The sequence below is a fragment of the Oncorhynchus keta genome, unplaced genomic scaffold (assembly GCF_023373465.1).
Source record: "Oncorhynchus keta strain PuntledgeMale-10-30-2019 unplaced genomic scaffold, Oket_V2 Un_contig_1587_pilon_pilon, whole genome shotgun sequence".
In the NCBI taxonomy this organism is placed as follows: Eukaryota; Metazoa; Chordata; class Actinopteri; order Salmoniformes; family Salmonidae; genus Oncorhynchus; species Oncorhynchus keta.
In genome coordinates this window covers 22,503-47,725 of record NW_026279572.1, presented here as the reverse complement: position 1 = coordinate 47,725, position 25,223 = coordinate 22,503, and the positions used below count along the sequence as shown (strand labels likewise).

Sequence of the window (25,223 nt, the reverse complement as noted above, 5' to 3'; positions counted from 1 at the left end):
GTGAAAAGTCACAGAGAAGGGGAATGGAAAGTGGGACAGGCAACCGCCATGAGGAAGTTAGTGGGTCAAAGTTACTGTCTCTGGACCTAATTTATTTCTATACATTTTCTCAGAGTAAATTAACTTATTCACTCCCTATCATGTCTCCAATGTGAGGCTCCATAAACAAATAGGTGAGAAACAGTGGTCTAGCTGTCTATCCTAGTTGGCTCCAGAGAGGGCACGGAGGGGAAGCCTGTTACTCACACATCAGAGGCTGCATTCACCCTCCGTTCCTCTCTGTTTGGGTACCCTCTCGGCACTGTCTGTTTTAACCAGTCTGCCTGACTATTCGGGCCAGGGGAATCTGATAACCTTGGGCTGCTTCACCTTCTAAAGCAAGTGCCCATTTATTACTATACACAATTACTCAGTAGGAGGATGTGATGACGTCAGAGGGAGATAGGACAATCACATCATTATGTACTATAGGCCAACACTGCTTTTGAATCTGCTGTCCAGTTTAAAAAATCTAGGAAAACCTTGAGACTAATACTGTGTTAATCACGCCCCCTACAGGTGACTAAAGTTGATACATTCTTATGTCCTTTAAAAAATATATATTTAACATTTATTTAATTAGGCAAGTCAGTTCACAACAAATTCTTATTCACAATAACGGCCTACCGGCCGACCCGGACGACGCTGGGCCAATTGTGCACCGCCCTTCGGAAGATCCAATCACGGCCGGATGTGATACAGCCTGGGACCAATTCTGACACAATAAAAAATTAACTACAGTAAAAACATACAACATGGACACTGGACATGTTATGTAGGTCTGGCTTAAGTACAAATAAACATTGCACATGGTTATAAAATAATGTGATTTTAACTCCAGCCGACATGCGGCGCTGCACCAAACAAGCACTCTGCAATCGATTGCTATCCCTTCCAGGAGAGAAAACAAAGAACTTGGTTGTCACCTAGCGTAAAGATTCAAACCATATAAATAATGGGCAAGAAGCATAAAAAGCACAAGTCTGAAAAATATGAAGGTAAGACACATTTAGATATCCAATGCGCTGGTATTGGTTGAATTCCTTGGGCCACTAAAAGGCTTGCGCTTCGGTTAGCTAACGCATAATCACCCATTTGAATTCACTGCAGGTTAGCTAGCTAACTTATCCAGCTAGCTTAGCCATATGTACCGAGCTCATTAACAGATGTTAAAATTAATAGATATCTAATTCGATTATTGCTGATCGCCTTATCATGTATCCTATATGCATTGAACCAAAGATTGAACTTTGAAATGGCTTGCAAGTTATTTACATATTTTACTAATTTACATATTTTAGCCGATGGAGAGGTAACGTTAGCCAACTCGCCATGTTGGTGATCTGTTTGCAACATAGCTAGTTATGTCGGCTAACTAGTTGGCTACCTCACAGTTGAGCTAGCCGGATAGCGAACTGTCAGTAGCAACTTGCGTTGGTTACAATAAAATATTTGGGAATATACACTGCTCCAAAAAAAGGGAACACTAAAATAAAACATCCTAGATCTGAGTGAATGAAATATTCTTATTAAATACTTTTTTCTTGACATAGTTGAATGTGCTGACAACAAAATCACACAAATTATCAATGGAAATCAATTGTATCAACCCATGGAGGTCTGGATTTGGAGTCGCACTCAATTACAGGCTGTTCCAACTTTGATGTAATGCCATTAAAACAAGTCAAAATGGGGCTCAGTAGTGTGTGTGTGTGGCCTCCACGTGCCTGTATGACCTCCCTACAACGCCTGGGCATGCTCCTGATGAGGTGGCGGATGGTCTCCTGAAGGATCTCCTCCCAGACCTGGACTAAAGCATCCACCAACTGTGGTGCAGTCTGTGGTGTTGGTGGATGGAGCGAGACATGATGTCCCAGATGTGCTCAATTGGATTCAGGTCTGGAGAATGGGTGGGCCAGTCCATAGCATCAACGCCTTCCTCTTGCAGGAACTGCTGACACACTCCAGCAACATGAGGTCTAGCATTGTCTTGCATTAGGAGGAACCCAGGGCCAACCGCACCAGCTCATGGTCTCACAAGGGGTCTGAGGACCTCATCTCGGTACCTAATGGCAGTCAGGCTACCTCTGGCGAGCACATGGAGGGCTGTGCGGCCCCCCAATGAAATGCCACCCCACACCATGACTGACCCACCGCCAAACCAGTCATGCTGGAGGATGTTGCAGGCAGCAGAACGTTCTCCACGGCGTCTCCAGACTCTGTCACGTCTGTCACATGTGCTCAGCGTGAACCTGCTTTCATCTGTGAAGAGCACAGGGCGCCAGTGGCGAATTGGCCAATCTTGGTGTTCTGGCAAATGCCAAACGTCCTGCACGGTGTTGGGCTGTAAGCACAACCCTAACCTGTGGACGTCGGGCCCTCATACCTTCCTCGTGGAGTCTGTTTCTGACCGTTTGAGCAGACACATGCACATTTGTGGCCTGCTGGAGGTCATTTTGCAGGGCTCTGGCAGTGCTCCTCCTTGCACAAAGGCGGAGGTAGCGGTCCTGCTGCTGGGTTGTTGGCCTCCTCCACGTCTCCTGATGTACTGGCCTGTCTCCTGGTAGCGCCTCCATGCTCTGAACACTACGCTGACAGACACAGCAAACCTTCTTGCCACAGCTCGCATTGATGTTCCATCCTGGATGAGCTGCACTACCTGAGCCACTTGTGTGGGTTGTAGACTCTGTATCATGCTACCACTAGAGTGAAAGCACCCCCAGCATTCAAAAGTGACCAAAACATCAGCCAGGAAGCATAGGAACTGAGAAGTGGTCTGTGGTCACCACCTGCAGAACCACTCCTTTATTGGGGGTGTCTTTCAAATTGCCTATAATTTCCACATGTTGTCTATTCCATTTGCACAACAGCATGTGAAATATATTGTCAATCAGTGTTGCTTCCTAGGTGGACAGTTTGATTTCACAGAAGTGTGATTGACTTGGAGTTACATTGTGTTGTTTAAGTGTTCCCTTTATTTTTTTGAGCAGTGTACTTAAAGCTAACCCAATGTGTCCCATCTACAGAGTACGGGGAGAGACCACTTAAATTGGTTCTGAAGGTTGCTGGAAATGAGGTGACGACTGGAAGCTCGAGCTTTGAAAACGCATTTGACGAACATCCAGATTTAGAGAAACACAAGGACAAGAAAAAGAAGAAGAAGAAGGATAAGGAAAGGAACGATACCATGTCACCAGTTGATAAAAAGAAAAAGGTGAGTTTGTGAATCCATATTTTCATTACAGCCCCTGTTTACCTTTGTACTGTTTTTTTTTTAGGGAAATATCTAGGGGAGACCATGGCATGGGTGGTGCTAGCTGACTAAGCTCCACCTACAGTGCCTTGCAAAAGTATTCATCCCCCTTGGTGTTTTTCCTATTTTGTTGCATTACAACCTGTAATTTTAAATGGATTTATTTGGATTGCATGTAATGGACATACACAAAATAGTCCAAATTGGTGAAGTGAAATGAAAAATAAAATAACTTACTCTAAAAAAATGGAAGAGTGGTATGTGCATATGTATTCACCCCCTTTGCTACGAAGCCCCTGAATAAGATCTGGTGCAACCAATTACCTTCAGAAGTCACATAATTAATTAATTGCACACAGGTGGACTTTAAGTGTCACATGATCTCTAATGTATGTGTGTGTGTGTGTTCTGAAAGGCCCCAGAGTCTGCAACGCCACTAAGCAAGGGGCACCATAAAGACTAAGGATCTCTCCAAACAGGTCAGGGACAAAGTTGTGGCGAAGGACAGATCAGGGTTGGGTAAAAAAATCAGAAATATTGAACGTCCCACAACACAGAGCACCATTAAATCCATTATTAAGAAATTGAAAGAATGTCACCACAACAAACCTGCCAAGAGAGGGCCGCCCACCAAAACTCACGGTCCAGGCAAGGAGGGCATTAATCAGAGAGGCAACAAAGAGACCAAAGATCACCTTGAAAGAGCTGCAAAGCTCCACAGCGGAGATTGCAGTATCTGTCCATAGGACCACTTTAAGCTGTACACTCCACAGAGCTGGGCTTTACAGAAGAGTGGCCAGAAAAAAAGCCATTGTTTAAAGAAAAAAATAAGCTAACACGTGTGGTGTTCACCAAAGGGGATGTGGGAGACTCTCCAAACATATGGAAGCAGGTACTGTGGTCAGATGAGACTAAAATGTAGCTTTTTGGCCATCAAGGAAAATGCTGTCTGGCGCAAACCCAACACCTCTCATCACCCTGAGAACACCATCCCCCACAGTGAAGCATGGTGGTGGCATCATCATGCTATGTGGATGTTTTTCATCGGCAGGGTCTGGGAAACTGGTCAGATTTGAAGGAATGATGGATGGTGCTAAATACAGGTAAATTTGAGGGTAACCTGTTTGTCTTCCAGAGATTTGAAACTGGGACTACGGTTCACCTCCCAGTAGGACAATGACCCTAACATACTGCTAAAATAACACTTGAGTGGTTTAAGGGAAACCTTTAAATGTCTTGGAATGGCCTAGACAAAGCCCAGACCTCAATCCAATTGAGAATCTGTGGTATGACTTAGAATGCTGTACACCAGTGGAACCCATCCAACTTGAAGGAGCTGGAGCAGTTTTGCCTTGAATGGGCAGAAATCCCAGTGGCTAGATGTGCCAAGCTTATAGAGACATACCCCAAAAGACTTGCAGCTGTAATTGCTGCTAAAGGTGGCTGTACGAAGTATAGACTTGAGGGGTGAATAGTTCTGTTTTTTTTTTTTTGTCTTGTTTGCTTCACAAAATATTTTGGATCTTCAAAGTGGTAGGCATGTTGTGAAAATCAAATGATACAAATCCCTAAAAATATTTTTATACCAGGTTGTAAGGCAACAAAATAGTATTCTCCCCTTGGCATTTTTACTTTCGCAAGCCACTATGTTTGATGAACTCCACCAACTGAGTGGAGCAGAGACCATCTTTTAGGGGAATTCAGCTCTGACCACATGGATTTGCCCAATACTTAAACTTAAGTGGCGTTTGATTTTCAGAATTCAAATAGGGGTTTATTTGGCCCATAGACTGACAGACAGGTAATGTTTCAAAAATGAAAATTAAGTGTCAACAAACATGCTTATGGTGCATTTAGATGACAAAGAAGAAGAAGGGACAGGACGCTGATACAGACTGGGATGATAGGGAGGCGAGCAGGACCCCTATCCGTTCAGATCTGGCGTCCTCTTTGAATAAAGTGGAAGGTAAGTTACTTGCCAGTTTCTACAATGACTGCAACTTTTCCATAATGCTTTCTTTGCCTTTCATTTCTATTGATATATGAAGTCATTTTAACCATTATTTATCTTTCTTACTCTTCCTCTCGCTCCCTCACTCTCGTGTGCTTTTTCCCTCTCTCATTCTCAGAGAAAGAACTGACCCCACTGCAGGAAGCATTGAGTCAGCTCATCAGACAGCTCCAAAGGTGAAGCTTGTTAATAAGAAATTGACAATGAATTGATTAGCAGTCTGTTTCCTCTGGTCTATAAAAAAATATCCCGGTGCCATCTTTCGGGTTTTAACCGGGTGACCTGACTCTCTCTGGTCAAAGATCCCATGGCAATTATCATAGACTGAATCACCCAAACTCTTAAGGCACTGCATCGAAGTGCTAGAGGCGTCACTACAGACCCTGGTTTAATTCCAGGCTGTATCACAACTGGCCGTGATTTAGGAGTCCCATAGGGTGGCTCACAATTGGCCCAGTGTTGTCCGGGTTTGGCTGTAATTGTAAATAAGAACTTCTTCTTAATCGACTTGCCTAGTTAAATAAAACACTTAAAAATCTGGTGTCCTAGCTAAATTCCCAATCTGGCCCTCACACCTAATAAACCCTAGCTTCCAATTGGCTCGTTCACAAAGCAATAACTGACTTTCTCCTGTAGGAAAGACCCAAGTGCGTTTTTCTCGTTCCCTGTGACTGACCTTATCGCTCCTGGCTACTCCACGATCATCAAGCGGCCCATGGACTTTGGCGCAATGAAGGAGAAAGTCAAGAATGAGTATTACCAGTCACTAGAGGAGCTCAAGGTACACCTGTCAGCTGCTCTACCTTCTTGACAAATAACTTTCAGAATAGCTTTATTTTTTTAGTCTCATTCTAAAGCAGTGGGTTGATTGACAATCAAGCCTGAGGTGTTGCTTTAAATAGAAACCCAAAGTTAAACATATGCAGAGTCCAGTGACTGACTGCAGTGTGTCTCCATTGATACAGGTGGACTTCAGAATCATGTGTGAGAATGCCATGATCTACAACAAGCCAGAGACCATTTACCACAAAGCTGCCAGGAAGCTGCTCCACTCTGGCATGAAGATTCTCCGCCCGGTAAGGAGAGTGCGCCTACAGAAAGAAATTTGACACATCACACATGCATATGGGATTTTGTCCTGGATTGGGCTTAATCTGTGTCTAGGAAACTGGCCCTATATGTGTGCCTGAGTGAAATAATCGCTAGTTGCCACATATGAACAGCAGAGGGTGCCATATCCATACCCCTGAATGTTTAGATATGAATCTTCACCACAAAGTTTATTTTGTTTTATAATTGGAGCTCTGCAATCACAACACCCCTTGGTTGGAACAACAAGGGATTGTGGCTTAAATTGCGGTGAAACAAAGTCAACTCTCTCGCTGTCCCACAGGAGAGGCTTGAGAGCCTGAAGCAGAGTATTGAGTTCATGGCTGACCTAGAAAACCCAGCCAACCGGTCAAGTAAGACTGGAGAGGTGGGAAACTCAAGCATGGACCAGTGTAAAGATGGCCCCGGCCCCACAGATCCTAGCGAGACTACCCAGTCTGCACCAAACACTCCCAGGTACCGTGTAACTTTACCCTGCACATGAACACTGACAATATGCTTTTAGGTATTAATTGCTTAGTTAACATGGATTTCGATCTCAGACACAATTTACATAACCCCTATCTGTAGTCTATGTATTAGTTTAAGGTGCTTGTTCATAGCTTAGACTGTGAGAAGCTGTTCCCGGCCATTTGCCAGACAGATCCCAACCAGGAAGCAAGCAGTATTACACACTAATGTTATTAAGTCATGGATAGTGTCCAAGTTCTGTGGGCTTGTTCTCCCAAGTGTTTGGATCAGTTCTTTCTACAGAATCTGGCTGGAGGATGAGCGATGATGAAAGGAATGCCTCTGAGCGTGTCAGGTCTTGTGTTCAGTCAGCACTATGCAGCACGTTTCACACCAATCACTCTCTGAAACCTACGAGTTGTTGTCCTTGTAAACCCCACTGAGGTGTAATGAATAGAAAATGTCTTCTTACTTTTAGGTGTTTTTTTAAACTGCATTGTTGGTTAAGGGCTTGTAAGTAAGCATTTCACTGTAAGGTACCTGTTGTATTTGGCGCATGCAACAAATAATATTTGATTTGAAATGCTTTCGCAAATAAGACTACAGCATGAGGACTTAAGATTTGATGTGAAGTTTGATTGAAAGTATACTGGCAGCATATTCATTGGGAACATGTACTGTAGCTATAGCATGAGATGTATTCTCTATGAGATTTAGATGTTATGACTGTTTCAAAATGTATTGTAATCACTAATGGCTGCCAGCAAAAGAAATTCATATTTTCTGCTGATCCTTTTTTTGGTATTGAACAATGAAACCCTATGAATCAGTTAAGTTGAAAGTCTCCTACTCCTCTATAATCTGTTCTCCAATACTTCCAGGAAAGACAACGACTCCAAAGACGAAGTGTCCAAGGTCGTCAGTCAGGCAGAGAAGGAGCTTGAGGAGATCCGCAAGCTCATTGACGATTCAGGAGGCAAACTGTCCAACAGAGGGCTGGAGAGTGAGGTGAGAGCTACGGGCTATGGAATTGGCTTAAACTGCTTAGGCCAACCAAGCTCTCTTACCCCATCTACTATATAGGAAATGTATGGTCCAATTTAGTGAACGTATTCATTATGTTCACTAATGTAATAATACAACTATTGTTTTATTTGGTTATGTAGCTGGACTTTGAGAGGAGAAAGTATGATGGTTCCACCACACTGGCAATCCTGAATCCAGTCGACCTTGTGGCTGGAGGTAGGTCCAGTCATAGTCACGCCCGCAATTAGCTCGTTGCGCTATATCCATTTCTATTTGTGCAACATGGGAAAAACAGGAATCCATGATTGATTCCAACTTAACTATATCAAGTGTAATAAAATCTGATTTTAATTGTAAATGAGCCTCTATTTCTCAATCTACTCTTATCTCTATAGATGTGGGCTACTGCCCTGTGAAGCTGGGCATGATGTCCAACCGGCTGCAGAGTGGCATCAACACCCTGCAGGGCTTTAAGGAGGACAAGAGGAACATGGTCACACCAGGTAAGCTGAAGGGGCCTTAGTGACAAGGTTTAATAATCAAAAGGCTTTTTATATCGTCTCCCAAGAGGGGCTGAATAACCTCTTCATCTGAACCCAGAGCTTGTATAGAAGCGCATTTATAAAGCCAATGTTCAACCAACATACCAGTCTTAATGTATCCATTCATGGACAACATTGTTTTTCCCCTAAGGTCATGTAGCCATGTTAGATTGTGATTCTATAAAAAAACTGTTTTTCATAGTCCTATAAATGTATCTCTGTGAGAGGCTGAGCTCTCAGCCTGTGGTCCTGTATCTCCATCAGTGTTTACGAGCTGTAATGTAACCCAACCTCAACTCTCACAGTATCGTACATGAACTATGGTCCGTACACCTCCTACGCGCCCGCCTACGACTCGAGCTTCGCCAACATCGGGAAAGAGGACTCTGACCTGATCTACTCCTTCTATGGAGAGGAAGCCAGCCTCCAGGGATCTGAGAGGTATATGCATGTTGCTCCTCATTACGGTGTAATATTATGGTCCGGATCTGACATTTACAATAACAAGAGCCTACTTTACAGTAAATAATTCCAAACAAACAAAGCTTTGAGCATTCCAGCATGCTCATAACAGTCCAGATGCCCCTGTATTTCATTGGGTTTGTATATGAGAGTAGGCATTTTATGGTTCTGTTGGCGTGGATGAGATTCACTGTGGTGGAGGCTAAAACCACATGGTAAACCTGATACGACCCTACTGCTGCTTCTGAGAGGAGACCAAATGTGACTACCATACACACACACACACACACTGATGTAATGTGTTTGTCTTTGTCTGCAGCCTCTCGGAGTTCCTGTCCAAATCGGAGGAGCACATGTACAAACTGGCAGACAACCTCCTGGACGCGTTGACTAACGGGGAGCACTCCAAAACCCTGAGAGAGGTAGAACCATTAAGCATGTATCTGCATGGGAATTATATGGCTACAGTTATTTTAACATTTCTTTGGACAATACTAACTTGATGTGTTCTTGCCTGTCAGACCCGTCCAGATGAGCAAGAGCCAACAGAAACCGCTGAGACTGGAGACAAGGACATGGAGGTAAGTCTCAGATACACTGGACAACCTCAGCAGATAAAGGAGAGGCGCCACACCCTAGGTCTCAACTACACCCTCCTGAAATGAACCCCAGCTATCCTGCTCTACCCCCACACAACCCAACTCCTTGACATATTGCCCGCTTAACCCAGAAGCCAGCCTCGCCAATGTGTCGGAGGAAACACTGTGCACCTGGTGACCGTGTCAGCGTGCATTGCGCCCGGCCTGCCATAGGAGTTGCTGATGGGACAAGGACATCCAGACCACTGCGCCACTCGGGACGCCCAGTATTAAAAGCTTCTGCACATGCCATAGCTGTTCTGTTCCAGCTGTGTCAACAACATGGCAAGCTCATTAGCTAGCTGCCATGATCCAACACATGGAAAGAACATTTCCCCTTCAAAACACCGCCTCTCTCCACCAGCCCCTGACACCAGGTCTGTTCACACACTGTCAGGGATGTGGAAATGTCTGTTTTATTTCTGCGCCTCCTTCGTTGGGTGGCTGAATGGCTCCTCAGTCACAGCAGCGTAGAGGCTGGAGGAAAGAAAAGCATCAGGTGTCTCAAGCACACAGCAGCTCTCTGTACCTGGCTGTTTACTGTGCTTGGCCAGTGTCCAGTTTATTCTCATTCCCTGGTTGGGTGTTGCTGCTGCTCTTTATTTTATTGGAAAGGGCTTGGCAGAGGTATCGACTGGAGCTACCAGAAAAGAGCTGGCCTGGCTGATGGGCCTCCTTTCAGGAATGCAATTTTAAAGATTCACTGACTACAGCACTGGGTGACTTGGAATCCAAACAAAAATGTGTTTTACTAACCTTCATCCTTCTGTTTTTCCCACAGGTGGTTGATCCGGAGGCCAGCAAGCAGACTGAAAGCAGACTAGCCTCCCTGGGCTCTGTGGTCGGCCTGGACCTCCAGACTCCACCGGACCTCCTCTCTGAGGGTAAAGATCAGCTCTAACTGAGCAAACCGACAGCATGCCAGTTAATTCTCTAAAACTACTGAGAGCGTTACATTTTAAATCCCCTAGGCTTAAACCTTTCCTCAAGGTAATTGAGGCGTTTCTGACTCCTGCAGCCTCCCTGGGCTGTTGTAGGCCCTATGCAGTCCCAGTTGAATGTAGTCTATGAAGATAAGAGGGTGGATTCAAGAAATAGAACACATTGTAGATGATCCTGCACAGGTCAATGCAAGCTTCCTTAGGATATTTAAGTGTGTGTATATGTCTCTGTGCACCAGAGGCCCAACACTTCCAGCAGAAGTTGGATGAGACTACAAAGCTCCTTCACGAGCTGCAGGAAGCGCAGAGGGAACGCTTGAGTGTCAAGCAGCCCCCCAACATAATCTGCCTGCTAGCCCCAACCACCAAGGAGCTGCAACTGGGTAACGCTTCCTTTTTTTCTTTTTAAAGGAGAATGTTCCACTCTGTATTTTATGGTGGGGGGGGCTCTGATTCAAAGGGTTGAGGAAGACATTTCATTGTTGTGCAGCTGACTAGATATCACCTTTCCCCTGTAAAAAAAAAATAGTGCAACCAGAAACGACTAAACATGAATTTCTGTCAGAGCTATTTCCTTTTGACTATGTTAATTCCAGTGGAAGAAATGCCTGGGCCATCCATTTCAGCTACACCACTACCAGTGATCTTTATTTGGACTCCACCTTTGGCTTGAAGTTTCCCATTTGTCTCTCTGTAGCGGAGAAGGTGACTGGTAACCTGGCCCAACTGACCAGTCAGGTGGCTCCAGGAGATGTGAGCAGTGTGTACGGGATCAGGAGGGCCATGGGCATCGCTATACCCCTAGAGGCAGATGAACCACTCATAGACCTCACCACAGGTAGGCTTAAACCACCCGGCATCTGTTTCCCTGGTTATTTAGGTCATGGGTAGTAAACATTCTAACCATATACTGGTTGATTTTGTGAAGGTGTTCAGTGAAGTAGTAAGCCTACTTGCAAAACTGACTTACCTTCTTAATTGCCCCTGAGGTGGTAAAGTTGTATTGAATGGTGTTACGGTGCATAAAATGTTATGGCTACATATGAATTGAAATTTCAAAGCTATTCCCCGTTATCTTGATTCCAGTTGATGCTGAGCCAATGGATACCTTGCCTGAAGTTCAGCAGATTCCAGTCATCACAGTATAATGGAATTTCACAGCAGCCATCCTCCTGATAACATCCCATCTCTGTTGTAGTGTTCAAAAAGGTTCTTTGTTTGCATTTCTTTTAAACCTTTTTATATATAAAGCCATTTGGCACCTTATCCATTCTGATATTCCATGTCTTTGTAAATCAGCCTTTAAAAATATCAACTTGCGAAACAATTTATCGCAACTGTACAAAATGCAAACTCTCATTTAGTCCTCGGACAAGATGAAAGCAACACAACAAAGGTTGAGTAAGGCCACAGGACAAGTCAGTGTTCCATATCTTAAACATCTTCCTTTGACCTTTTATGTATCAAATAATTTATGGGTAACAGTTAAGTATGTTACTGTGATTGTTTCATTAAACAATGCTCAAACAGCTTAGTTAAATTTGCTCTTTGCTCGGACTGTCAGTGGTGTGATTGGGGGGAGCTGAAAACAAGCTGTTATTGGCCTTTACTAATTTACTGCATGGTCAAAACTCCATCCCACCAAACAGGCTGAGATTTCAAGTGGTCTTTTCTAAAATGGCGCTTATACTAAAAGGACATTGTCATAGTTTCATTCTAACCTGTGTGTTTAGGTACACAAGACACCAAATAGAATATTAGTTTGTTGGCTAGTCAATGCAATCTCTACCTTTACAACTAATATGGTTGAAGCATACTGCACAGCACTGAGTTAGGCTCTGAAGATCATTTTGTTTCAGTCAAATTAAGCTTTTCATTAGTCACCAGAATGTTTTTTCTGTGCATATAGCACTTATTTGTCATTTATTTTTGAAAGACATACCATATAAACTGTCCATCGGTCTCAGCTGTTTCAGTAGGCAGGATATTTGGCTTCGATATTTACATTTAGTCCCATGGTCGTAGAAACCAAAAAAAAAAAAGAAATTATTAGAGGGTGACTGTTCACGGTAGACTCAGCGATATGACGTAGATGCCCAAAGTAAACAGCATAGTGGGTCAATTTCCCCCCCAACATCAAGTTTAAACTTCTCCGCTGGTTCGGTTGCTACCACGCTGTAACAGCGTGAAGGGAACCCATGCACAAAGTCTTGCAATTTTGCTTAGTCTACCTTTAAGGTCTAGAAAACCATGGCAGCGAGTGTGTACTGTACACTGTCACTACACATGCAGCAGCACTCACTCCATTGTTTTAGTCACCATTTGCTTGATAAACAGCTCAGTTTTGAGCAGACTGAAGATGTTTTTGGTGCATCTCATGATTCCAGCAAGGTTCTAGGAGGATTAGGTGATAGAATCCAGTATGACGACGACCAGTGCTTGACGTAACCTCCATGTCAGTCTAATTGAATGCATACATTAGAACTGGATCTCAATTTTCTTTTTTTATAAATCAGCAGCACTAAGCATTTATTTCCAATGAAGAATCTCCCAAAGGAAATCTCCCTGGAAACAGGAATAATCCAAAATATAACCTCTAGGACCACGTCTTCAAGTCTTGATCTGGTTTGGTCAGGATCATCGCTGACTGAAGCACTGGGATGAATTATATTTGTGTGCTCCGGTAGGTTTAGTCTAAGCATGCTAACTTATGTGCGTTCATGTAATTAGTTTGTGCTGAATGCTAGACTGTGTCCTGTAACCGACCCAGCACACATATGCGCTACCAGGCCCAGAGTCCACACACAGTAGTGTGCTCACCGTAGACCTCAGCTCAGGCCCATTCCTTGCTGCTTGCTCATGTCCGTGCACACAAAGAAGGTTGTCAGCTCGCCTTTTCCCTTCACGTTGATGAGGCCTCGGCACTCGCAGGAGTAACCCAGCTTCTGGAGCACGTCCGACGTCTCCTCTGTGACCTGGAGCAGAAACAGACGAAGCAAGGAACAAGACAAACATTACTATGCTGAATGTATGCAGCCATGATTTTAGTGTGGTTATAGTTAAATCTCTCCAGCCAGACTAGCAAGGACAATACTAGGTTGTTGTACTGAACCTGAATCTTGCCCAGCTCTCCAGTGCTCTCCATCCTACTGGCCACGTTGACGGTGTTGCCCCAGATGTCATACTGAGGTTTTCTGGCTCCAATCACCCCAGCAATAACAGGCCCATGGTTAATGCCTGTGAAAAGCAGGCAGACAGTGACACAAAGCACAACATAACGAGATACCTGCTGGGAATAAACCAGTCACATACTGTAGAGTAGTCTACTAGAATGTGATGAATAAGACACTGACTATCAGCTAGACTGACCCAATTGTATGCCTGAGAAGAGCATGATGACACAGAAAACTGGAAATAAAATACAAATGACATGCTCAATTCAGTGATGATATACACTAACAGGGTCAAACAAGTGCCATCAGCTTGTCTGGCTGAGTCAACCACAGGGAGCCAAAGCCATTTTACAATTCTGTTTTAGTCATTTAGCAGACACTTTTATCCAGAGCGACTTACATGAGCAATTGGGGTATCGCAAGGGCACCACGACAGAATTTTCACTTCGTCAGCTCGGTAAGTCGAACCAGCAACCTTTTGGTTACTGGCCCAACTCTTAACCGCTAGGCTACCTGCCACCACTGCCAGTTGTTCATGTTGGAATCTGCGTTTTAATAAAAAATGTCTTCCAAGGAGAATTATGTGGACTTCATTTGTTATTTAGATTTTTCTTGGTACACATGAATACGTCCTTTGAATGTTATTTTCTTCTATTTCATGCCAGCTTTCTGTGTTTGTATTAAAGCCCTAATGTGTGCTTTTATCTCTCAAGTATTATAAATGTTTTCCTAAAGCCTGGGGGATCTGCTCAGAATGAGCTGTCTGAGAACCGTCTCAACAGTACACAGGGAGACCAGAGGAATCATGGAGTCAATGTTAGCTATTGTGGGGACAGAAAGAATGTCCTACGTGGTTAGATAGACTGGGTATCACAGGGCCAGGAGTGTTTTGTTCTATAACTAGAGCTCACAATTTCTCCTGACCAGGTCAGGTGCAGGTGTTCAGGAAAAACTCTTAGCACTAGAATGAAACTCAAATAAAGATGGATGGAACTGAACGCATTGCAGACGTAATGGGTAGTTAATGAATATAGTTCATGTGCCCAAGCTTTACTCACCCACACGCAGTCTAAAACTGTTGAAGGAGTGTCTGTTGATGCCATCCAGCTTGCCAATGAGGGCAATGGCAAACTCTACCATGTTCCCCATCTGTGCCTGCTGCCTATCTCGGTCCTGAAACAACACAGTTCATCATGAAGTCCACACACAGGACACTACTACTTACAGTTAAAGTCGGAAGTTTACATAAACAAGTTTTAATGACTCCAACCTAAGTGTTTCAACCACTCCATAAATGTATTGTTAACAAACTATAGTTTTGGCAAGTCGGTTAGGACAAGCAATTTTCCTAACAATTGTTTACAGACAGATTATTACACTTATAATTCACTGTATCACAATTCCAGTGGGTCAGAAATGTACATACACTAAGTTGACTGTGCCTTTAAACAGCTTAGAAAATTCCTGAAAATTATGTCATGGCTTTAGAAGCTTCTGATAGGCTAACTGACATAATTTCAGTCAATTGGAGGTGCACCTGTGGCTGTATTTCAAGGCCAAGACCTCAGAAAAAATAGTGTAAACCTCCACAAGTATGGTTCATGCTTGGGAGCAATTTCCAAACACCTGAAAGTACCATGTTCATCTGTACAAACAACAGTATGCAGGTATAAACACCATGGGACCACGCAGCCGTCATACCGCTCAGGAAGGAGATGCGTTCTGTCTCCTAGACATGAACGTACTTTGGTGCGAAAAATGCAAATCAATCCCAGAACAGCGAAGGACTTTGTGAAGATGCTGGAGGAAACAGGTACAAAAGTATCTATATCAACAGTAAAACGAGTCCTATATCGACATAACCTGAAAGGCCGCTCAGCAAGGAAGAAGCCATTGCTCCAAAACCACCATAAAAATGCCAGACTACGGTTTGCAACTGCACATGGGGACAAAGATCGTACTTTTTGGGAAAATGGTCTGATGAAACAAAAATATAACTGTTTGGCCATAATGACCATCTTTATGATTGGAGGAAAAAGGGGGAGGCTTGCAAGCAGAAGAACACCATCCCAACTGTGAAGCATGGGGGTGGCAGCATCATGTTGTGGGGGTGCTTTGCTGCAGGAGGGACTGGTGCACTTCACAAAATAGATGGCATCATGAGGATGGAAAATTATGTGGATATATTGAAGCAGCATCTCAAGACATCAGTCAGGAAGTTAAAGCTTGGTCCCAAATGTGTCTTCAAAATGGACAATGACCCCAAGCATTACTCCAAAGTTGTGGAAAATGGCTTAAGGACAACAAAGTCAAGGTTTTGGAGTGGCCATCACAAAGCCCTCAATCCTATAGACATTTGTGGGCAGAACTGAAAAAGCATGTGCGAGCAAAGAGGCCTACAAACCTGACTCAGTTACACTAGCTCTGTCTGGAGGGATAGGCCAAAATTCACCCAACTTATTGTGGGAAGCTTGTGGAAGGCTACCCAAATCAAATTTATTTATATAGCCCTTCATACATCAGCTAATATCTCAAAGTGCTGTACAGAAACTCAGCCTAAAACCCCAAACAGCAAGCAATGCAGGTGTAGAAGCACAGTGGCTAGGAAAAACTCCCTAGAAAGGCCAAAACCTAGGAAGAAACCTAGAGAGGAACCAGGCTATGAGGGGTGGCCAGTCCTCTTCTGGCTGTGCCGGGTGGAGATTATAACAGAACATGGCCAAGATGTTCAAATGTTCATAAATGACCAGCATGGTCAAATAATAATAATCACTGGCAGAACAGTTGAAACTGTAGCAGCAGCAGCACGGCCAGGTGGACTGGGGACAGCAAGGAGTCATCATGCCAGGTAGTCAGGGAATTTTTACTAAGATTAAATGTCAGGAATAGTGAAAAACTGTGTTTAAATGTATTTGGCTAAGGTGTATGTAAACTCCTGACTTCAAATGTACATACACAACTTAATCTATACTGCGTCATTAACCAGGTTTTATGGTAAAGTTCTATAGTATAGAAAATTAAAAGGTATGCACAGTTGCATGCTGTGTAACCCACCTCCCAGCCACATGACCTGGGTCAAATAGTTAGTAGCTACCTGGTTATTCTCCTGTCCTGGGGTGCCACTCAGCCCTGCGGCTGCCATATAAGTGCTTCCGATGGTCTTGATCTTCTCAACTCCACTGAACTTGGGCTTGGAGAGCAGCTGTGTGTGGGTAAACAAGTGGATGTGTGAGCCAGGGTGAGCTGTGTACTTATTTCTATTACTGGGACATGTGCCATTTTTGTTTGTTGACAGCTGCCAGCGGTTCTCTGACCTCATCAAAGTCTGCTATGATCTCATTGAGGAGCCTCAGACACTCCAGGCCTTCCTTGTTGATGTCACACTCCGTGTAGAACTCTTTGAAGTCTGGTACCGAGGCGAACATCACACACACACAGTCATATGACTTGTAGTACAGGTCCTGAGGAGGAAGGAGGTGTACAACTTAAGAGGCAATGCCATGTAGTAACACTAAGCAGAATAACATAGACATACACTTCACAACAGAGATACAGGGAGGCTTCAGGTTCCCACAAGAAATATTAGGAGACATTAGAGCACAGAGCCACATCTTTAAGAAAAAGCCAATTCAGAATGCTGAGACAGACAGCACAACAGTTCCTCCAGTGCCAGACGTTCCTAACTGTTTTCACTGTGTTGACATCTGGCAAGGAAATGGCCAGTGATTAGGCTGTACAAGAGGAGCCAATGTTAAACAGGGCCTCTAAAACCCATTCTCTGGGAGAGAGGGAGGCCATCGAAGTCCCATGCTTCTGCTCCTAGATGTCAAATCTCTGAGGAAAACTTCAAAGCATATTTATTCTTGTTTTTTTTCCTCATGCTTTTTGTTGTGTTGTTTGTTTGATTTGACAATGTGTCATCAATTGGGATTACTATTGTTAGGTATATGCAGTGTTCAAGCTAAACTGATTAACACTCATCTTTAACTGAAGCAGCTTCAGTAGACTACTTCTCAGGCTGTAACCTACATGTCAAACACAAATAGCTGTTCTGTTGTGTTTGTGCTTCCAGAAAAACATGTCAAGAGTAAATAGTTCAACCAGATTTATACAAAGGCTGAATTATTTTCCCCGTCACTGACTTAAAGACCTTAGTCAAAGTGTGTCAGTGTCCATGGTGATTTAGAGGTAACACGCTGGTCATAACACTGTGACTGGGCTGTGGAGGGCTGGAGTGAGGGAGACATCAGTGGAGGTGATGTCCATGGCCTTCAGCGGTAGAGGTGACACATAACCCTGTGACTGGGCTGTGGAGAGTCGGAGTGAGGGAGACATCAGTGGAGGTGATGTCCATGGCCTTCAGCGGTAGAGGTAACACATAACCCTGTGACTGGGCTGTGGAGAGTCGGAGTGAGGGAGACATCATAGAGGAGGTGATGTCCATGGGCTTCAGCGGTAGAGGTAACACATAACCCTGTGACTGGGCTGTGGAGGGCTGGAGTGAGGGAGACATCATAGAGGAGGTGATGTCCATGGCCTTCAGCGGTAGAGGTAACACATAACCCTGTGACTGGGCTGTGGAGAGTCGGAGTGAGGGGGACATCAGTGGAGGTGATGTCCATGGCCTTCAGCGGTAGAGGTAACACATAACCCTGTGACTGGGCTGTGGAGAGTCGGAGTGAGGGAGACATCATAGAGGAGGTGATGTCCATGGGCTTCAGCGGTAGAGGTAACACATAACCCTGTGACTGGGCTGTGGAGGGCTGGAGTGAGGGAGACATCATAGAGGAGGTGATGTCCATGGCCTTCAGCGGTAGAGGTAACACATAACCCTGTGACTGGGCTGTGGAGAGTCGGAGTGAGGGAGACATCAGTGGAGGTGATGTCCATGGCCTTCAGCGGTAGAGGTGACACATAACCCTGTGACTGGGCTGTGGAGAGTCGGAGTGAGGGAGACATCAGTGGAGGTGATGTCCATGGCCTTCAGCGGTAGAGGTAACACATAACCCTGTGACTGGGCTGTGGAGAGTCGGAGTGAGGGAGACATCATAGAGGAGGTGATGTCCATGGGCTTCAGCGGTAGAGGTAACACATAACCCTGTGACTGGGCTGTGGAGAGTCGGAGTGAGGGAGACATCATAGAGGAGGTGATGTCCATGGCCTTCAGCGGTAGAGGTAACACATAACCCTGTGACTGGGCTGTGGAGAGTCGGAGTGAGGGAGACATCAGTGGAGGTGATGTCCATGGCCTTCAGCGGTAGAGGTAACACATAACCCTGTGACTGGGCTGTGGAGAGTCGGAGTGAGGGAGACATCAGTGGAGGTGATGTCCATGGCCTTCAGCGGTAGAGGTAACACATAACCCTGTGACTGGGCTGTGGAGAGTCGGAGTGAGGGAGACATCATAGAGGAGGTGATGTCCATGGGCTTCAGCGGTAGAGGTAACACATAACCCTGTGACTGGGCTGTGGAGAGTCGGAGTGAGGGAGACATCATAGAGGAGGTGATGTCCATGGGCTTCAGCGGTAGAGGTAACACATAACCCTGTGACTGGGCTGTGGAGAGTCGGAGTGAGGGAGACAACAGTGGAGGTGATGTCCATGGCCTTCAGCGGTAGAGGTAACACATAACCCTGTGACTGGGCTGTGGAGAGTCGGAGTGAGGGAGACATCAGTGGAGGTGATGTCCATGGCCTTCAGCGGTAGAGGTAACACATAACCCTGTGACTGGGCTGTGGAGAGTCGGAGTGAGGGAGACATCATAGAGGCGGTGATGTCCATGGCCTTCAGCGGTAGAGGTAACACATAACCCTGTGACTGGGCTGTGGAGAGTCGGAGTGAGGGAGACATCAGTGGAGGTGATGTCCATGGCCTTCAGCGGTAGAGGTAACACATATCCCTGTGACTGGGCTGTGGAGAGTCGGAGTGAGGGAGACATCAGTGGAGGTGATGTCCATGGCCTTCAGCGGTAGAGGTAACACATAACCCTGTGACTGGGCTGTGGAGAGTCGGAGTGAGGGAGACATCATAGAGGAGGTGATGTCCATGGCCTTCAGCGGTAGAGGTAACACATAACCCTGTGACTGGGCTGTGGAGAGTCGGAGTGAGGGAGACATCAGTGGAGGTGATGTCCATGGCCTTCAGCGGTAGAGGTAACACATAACCCTGTGACTGGGCTGTGGAGAGTCGGAGTGAGGGAGACATCATAGAGGAGGTGATGTCCATGGGCTTCAGCGGTAGAGGTAACACATAACCCTGTGACTGGGCTGTGGAGAGTCGGAGTGAGGGAGACATCATAGAGGAGGTGATGTCCATGGGCTTCAGCGGTAGAGGTAACACATAACCCTGTGACTGGGCTGTGGAGAGTCGGAGTGAGGGAGACATCATAGAGGAGGTGATGTCCATGGCCTTCAGCGGTAGAGGTAACACATAACCCTGTGACTGGGCTGTGGAGAGTCGGAGTGAGGGAGACATCATAGAGGAGGGGATGTCCATGGCCTTCAGCGGTAGAGGTAACACATAACCCTGTGACTGGGCTGTGGAGAGTCGGAGTGAGGGAGACATCAGTGGAGGTGATGTCCATGGTGATTTAGAGGTAACACGCTGGTCATAACACTGTGACTGGGCTGTGGAGAGTCGGAGTGAGGGAGACATCAGTGGAGGTGATGTCCATGGCCTTCAGCGGTAAATGTAGGCCAAGCTCTGAATTTCTGCAAGTTTGTCATATCTTATGAAGTAAGACAAAAATATATTACAGAGTATTGTCAAACTTGTTCAGAATAAATATTGTTAATTTCTTTTAACTTTTATTAAGTGACCCTGCTTATCAGTGGTTTGTCTAGTGTGTTTATGTCTGTATCATGTGGACTATTTGAGAGTGGCTGAGGGTAGGGGTAGCAGGAGTTGAGGATGTTGATGTGGACTATTTGAGAGTGACTGTGAGTAGGGACAGTAGGAGTTGAGGATGTTGATGTGGACTATTTGAGAGTGACTGAGTAGGGGCAGTAGGAGTTGAGGACGTTGATGTGGACTATTTGAGAGTGACTGTGAGTAGGGGCAGTAGGAGTTGAGGACGTTGATGTGGACTATTTGAGAGTGGCTGTGAGTAGGGGCAGTAGGAGTTGAGGACGTTGATGTGGACTATTTGAGAGTGGCTGTGAGTAGGGGCAGTAGGAGTTGAAGACGTTGATGTGGACTATTTGAGAGTGACTGTGAGTAGGGGCAGTAGGAGTTGAGGACGTTGATGTGGACTATTTGAGAGTGGCTGTGAGTAGGGGCAGTAGGAGTTGAGGACGTTGATGTGGACTATTTGAGAGTGACTGTGAGTAGGGGCAGTAGGAGTTGAGGACGTTGATGTGGACTATTTGAGAGTGGCTGTGAGTAGGGGCAGTAGGAGTTGAAGACGTTGATGTGGACTATTTGAGAGTGGCTGTGAGTAGGGGCAGTAGGAGTTGAGGACGTTGATGTGGACTATTTGAGAGTGACTGTGAGTAGGGGCAGTAGGAGTTGAGGACGTTGATGTGGACTATTTGAGAGTGACTGTGAGTAGGGGCAGTAGGAGTTGAGGACGTTGATGTGGACTATTTGAGAGTGACTGTGAGTAGGGGCAGTAGGAGTTGAAGACGTTGATGTGGACTATTTGAGAGTGACTGTGAGTAGGGGCAGTAGGAGTTGAGGACGTTGATGTGGACTATTTGAGAGTGACTGTGAGTAGGGGCAGTAGGAGTTGAAGACGTTGATGTGGACTATTTGAGAGTGGCTGTGAGTAGGGGCAGTAGGAGTTGAGGACGTTGATGTGGACTATTTGAGAGTGACTGTGAGTAGGGGCAGTAGGAGTTGAGGACGTTGATGTGGACTATTTGAGAGTGACTGTGAGTAGGGGCAGTAGGAGTTGAGGACGTTGATGTGGACTATTTGAGAGTGACTGTGAGTAGGGGCAGTAGGAGTTGAAGACGTTGATGTGGACTATTTGAGAGTGGCTGTGAGTAGGGGCAGTAGGAGTTGAGGACGTTGATGTGGACTATTTGAGAGTGACTGTGAGTAGGGGCAGTAGGAGTTGAGGACGTTGATGTGGACTATTTGAGAGTGACTGTGAGTAGGGGCAGTAGGAGTTGAGGACGTTGATGTGGACTATTTGAGAGTGGCTGTGAGTAGGGGCAGCAGGAGTTGAAGACGTTGATGTGGACTATTTGAGAGTGGCTGTGAGTAGGGGCAGTAGGAGTTGAGGACGTTGATGTGGACTATTTGAGAGTGGCTGTGAGTAGGGGCAGTAGGAGTTGAAGACGTTGATGTGGACTATTTGAGAGTGACTGTGAGTAGGGGCAGTAGGAGTTGAGGACGTTGATGTGGACTATTTGAGAGTGGCTGTGAGTAGGGGCAGTAGGAGTTGAAGACGTTGATGTGGACTATTTGAGAGTGACTGTGAGTAGGGGCAGTAGGAGTTGAAGACGTTGATGTGGACTATTTGAGAGTGGCTGTGAGTAGGGGCAGTAGGAGTTGAGGACGTTGATGTGGACTATTTGAGAGTGACTGTGAGTAGGGGCAGCAGGAGTTGAGGACGTTGATGTGGACTATTTGAGAGTGACTGTGAGTAGGGGCAGTAGGAGTTGAAGACGTTGATGTGGACTATTTGAGAGTGACTGTGAGTAGGGGCAGTAGGAGTTGAGGACGTTGATGTGGACTATTTGAGAGTGACTGTGAGTAGGGGCAGTAGGAGTTGAAGACGTTGATGTGGACTATTTGAGAGTGGCTGTGAGTAGGGGCAGTAGGAGTTGAGGACGTTGATGTGGACTATTTGAGAGTGACTGTGAGTAGGGGCAGTAGGAGTTGAGGACGTTGATGTGGACTATTTGAGAGTGACTGTGAGTAGGGGCAGTAGGAGTTGAGGACGTTGATGTGGACTATTTGAGAGTGACTGTGAGTAGGGGCAGTAGGAGTTGAGGACGTTGATGTGGACTATTTGAGAGTGGCTGTGAGTAGGGGCAGTAGGAGTTGAGGACGTTGATGTGGACTATTTGAGAGTGGCTGTGAGTAGGGGCAGTAGGAGTTGAGGACAATGATGTGGACTATTTGAGAGTGGCTGTGAGTAGGGGCAGTAGGAGTTGAGGATGTTGATGTGGACTATTTGAGAGTGACTGTGAGTAGGGGCAGTAGGAGTTGAGGACAATGATGTGGACTATTTGAGAGTGACTGTGAGTAGGGGCAGTAGGAGTTGAGGACGTTGATGTGGACTATTTGAGAGTGGCTGTGAGTAGGGGCAGTAGGAGTTAAGGATGTTGCTGTAAGAATGCAGTGGCTCTGTCTCTTCCATGCTGACACAAAGATGACATCACAAATCACAATTCCGATGAAGGGGCTGATTCATGGAGCTGTGGGTTGGTAGGTGGGGTGAGACAGGCACTGATATACGGTACAATGATCCATAGAAGTGGGACTGTCCTTGTTACCCTGGGGGTTCCATCCCTTAACCACACTACTGGAAATCATCATGAACCATTTATGGGTAAATCCAAACAATTCCACGACTAAGTGTTTCCCACTAAGCTTTAGTGGGTGCAGGCCAGTGGAGATGGGACCCCAGTGTAGATAGGAGGAGGAGGGAAGGATGAGTTGGACTCAGTCGACTACCAGTCATCCGTCCTGGACTCCTACCTTGTACTTCTCAGTAAGTAAAGTGTTTGTGAGGAATCCCACCTCGTTCTTTTTATTCTCCCCAACGAACAGCGCAGCCACATGGGCCGGCAGCACGTTCTCCAGGAGCAGGCGGTTCAGGTTCTCCCTGGTCTCGATCTCATCCTGCTCCGTACGGTTCTTATTCTTCAAAAGGAAGTCCTGGCGGAAGCATGACTCATTCTACGGGACAGAAGTGATGTGGTCATTTAGTAGTACAAGGAAAGAGGTAGTGGAAGAGGGGGGTAAGGCAAGAGGGGGGTAGGGGAAGAGAGGGGGTAGAGGAAAATAGGGGTAGGGGAAGAGAGGGGTAGGGGAAGAGAGGGGTCAAGACAATGAGAGGAGAACAGAGGCCAACAAAGAAGAGGAACATGTACTCACCTGTTGTGAGATGATGAGCATGGTGACCAGGAACAAGGTGATGTATATGCAGCTCATCACCTCAGGGTGTTTGACCAGCCCCAACGCTCTCAGGATGGTCCCAGAGTCCTCAGTTCTGGAACACAGAGCTCAGGGGTTAGAGGTAATCTAAAGTAAAGCTCAGTATAAACCAGGTAGGATATAGTACCAGGTGTTTGATGCACAGTACAGAACAGGGTTGGGGTCAATTCAGTACGTGGATTGAAATTCAAATAATGAATTGAAACGAACTTCATAGAAAACAAATCAGAAATGACTTAATATATAAATGTTACTGAATCACTTCTTGAAATGAAAACTGAATCTACCCTAGGCCTGGTACACAACACATATATAGTACCTGTTTTCATTGAGTTGGTTGTAAAGCATTTGTCCATAGCAGCTGAAGAGACCAGCCTTGGCGCTGAGGATGATGATGTAGTAGGCTGTGGAGGCCAGGGTGAGGAAGACCACTTTAAGCTCAAAGCTCACCCTCAGGAACACTCCACAAGCTATGAGAGCCAGGATACAGCTGAACACAGAGTACTGAGAGAAAGATGGGGAGAGAGAGACCGAGAGAGAGAGCGAGAGATAATGGAGTGAGGAGACCATGAAAACCATCAATGGAAAGTGCCAGTTCTTCATTTCAATGTTTATTATTTCTAATTTATTATATTTATTTGAAATGGCAGAGTATATATTTGCAAACAATAAAAACACTGAAATGGAAAGTATAATTTCAGAACTGTGTGTTGCAAGCGTGCCATGCTATATCAACTGAGCTACAGAAGACCTGTTAGTGAGGGATATTGTAGGCATCACTCACCGGCAGGTAGAACAGGCTGCCTGGATGCTGCTCACTGGAGTTGTCAGATCGAATCAGATCAGGGTTACCATTGATATCACACGGTGACTTCGTCTGGATGAAGCACTAGAGGGAACAAGAAGATTTCATTGACAGTCAACCGCTAAGTGGGTCTGACTCCGAAAACAAAAAGGCTGTGAAGCATGTGTTATTGGCATGTCTGTTGATGACTTGATGTTCTTCTTACAATAAGAAGCTAATGCTCTTATTGCTATAAAAAGTTGATGTAATTACATGTACACGTTAGGGCATTCTGTTCTATGTTTAATCAGTGAGATAGTGAGTTGTTTTTTATTTTTTATTTTATTTCACCTTTATTTAACCAGGTAGGCTAGTTGAGAACAACTGCAACCTGGCCAAGATAAAGCAAAGTATTGTGACACAGACAACAACAGAGTTACACATGGAGTAAACAATAAACAAGCCAATAACACAATAAACAAGTCAATGACACAGTAGAAAAAAGAAGGTCTATATACAGTGTGTGCAAAAGGCATGAGGAGGTAGGCAATAAATAGGCCATAGGAGCAAATAATTACAATTTAGTAGATTAACATTGGAGTGATAAATGAGCAGATGATGATGTGCAAGTAGAGACACTGGTGTTTAAAAGAGCAGAAAAGTAAATAGAATAAAAACAGTATGG

The 25,223-nt window shown here is 45.3% G+C and overlaps 2 protein-coding genes and 1 long non-coding RNA gene across 8 annotated transcripts in view; 2 read left to right on the top strand and 1 right to left on the bottom strand.

Moving 5' to 3' along the window:
• The first annotated feature begins 827 nt into the window (after positions 1-827).
• brd7 (bromodomain containing 7) lies at positions 828-11,748 on the top strand. Its single transcript, XM_035746596.2, has 17 exons — positions 828-1,037; positions 3,066-3,253; positions 5,150-5,258; positions 5,422-5,479; positions 5,940-6,084; positions 6,269-6,379; positions 6,697-6,869; positions 7,745-7,871; positions 8,030-8,105; positions 8,285-8,392; positions 8,737-8,872; positions 9,213-9,315; positions 9,415-9,474; positions 10,313-10,415; positions 10,712-10,855; positions 11,170-11,310; positions 11,559-11,748. Exons 1-17 carry the CDS (start codon positions 995-997, stop codon positions 11,618-11,620), a joined length of 1,887 nt encoding a protein of 628 aa, XP_035602489.2. The 5' UTR covers positions 828-994; the 3' UTR covers positions 11,621-11,748.
• A 702-nt stretch (positions 11,749-12,450) lies between these two features.
• LOC118365705 (adenylate cyclase type 2-like) overlaps positions 12,451-25,223 on the bottom strand; it is a 34,865-nt gene continuing 22,092 nt past the window's right edge. For 2 of the 3 annotated variants that reach the window (XM_052502561.1, XM_052502562.1), the window contains 9 exons: positions 24,539-24,643; positions 24,074-24,258; positions 23,695-23,809; positions 23,338-23,496; positions 16,960-17,106; positions 16,740-16,847; positions 14,704-14,818; positions 13,585-13,709; positions 12,451-13,447 (listed from right to left, as the gene is read on the bottom strand). In XM_052502561.1, coding sequence (XP_052358521.1) covers positions 13,301-13,447; positions 13,585-13,709; positions 14,704-14,818; positions 16,740-16,847; positions 16,960-17,106; positions 23,338-23,496; positions 23,695-23,809; positions 24,074-24,258; positions 24,539-24,643 — 1,206 coding nt within the window. In that variant the 3' untranslated portion in view covers positions 12,451-13,300. The remainder of the gene's footprint in view (positions 13,448-13,584; positions 13,710-14,703; positions 14,819-16,739; positions 16,848-16,959; positions 17,107-23,337; positions 23,497-23,694; positions 23,810-24,073; positions 24,259-24,538; positions 24,644-25,223) is intronic. The other variant, XM_052502563.1, reaches the window with a different exon arrangement.
• Positions 17,936-20,849, top strand: LOC127919147 (uncharacterized). 4 transcript variants are annotated; one of them, XR_008102069.1, is made up of 5 exons: positions 17,936-18,078; positions 18,257-18,552; positions 18,641-19,352; positions 19,443-19,530; positions 20,157-20,849. It is a non-coding gene; the product is annotated as an uncharacterized LOC127919147 (long non-coding RNA). The 4 variants fall into 4 exon arrangements; XR_008102070.1 differs by lacking the exons at positions 19,443-19,530; positions 20,157-20,849 and having other exon boundaries at positions 18,641-19,058; positions 19,237-19,405; XR_008102071.1 differs by lacking the exons at positions 19,443-19,530; positions 20,157-20,849 and having other exon boundaries at positions 18,641-19,148; positions 19,237-19,405.

What these genes read in the sequence shown, in the direction of transcription:
- brd7 (XM_035746596.2), top strand. Translation starts at nt 995, where the DNA reads ATGGGCAAGAAGCATAAAAAGCACAAGTCTGAAAAATATGAAG. An exon ending in CTCTTTGAATAAAGTGGAAG is followed by an intron (nt 5,259 to 5,421) that starts GTAAGTTACTTG and finishes TCTCATTCTCAG; the next exon opens with AGAAAGAACTGACCCCACTG. An exon ending in ACTCATAGACCTCACCACAG is followed by an intron (nt 11,311 to 11,558) that starts GTAGGCTTAAAC and finishes TCTTGATTCCAG; the next exon opens with TTGATGCTGAGCCAATGGAT.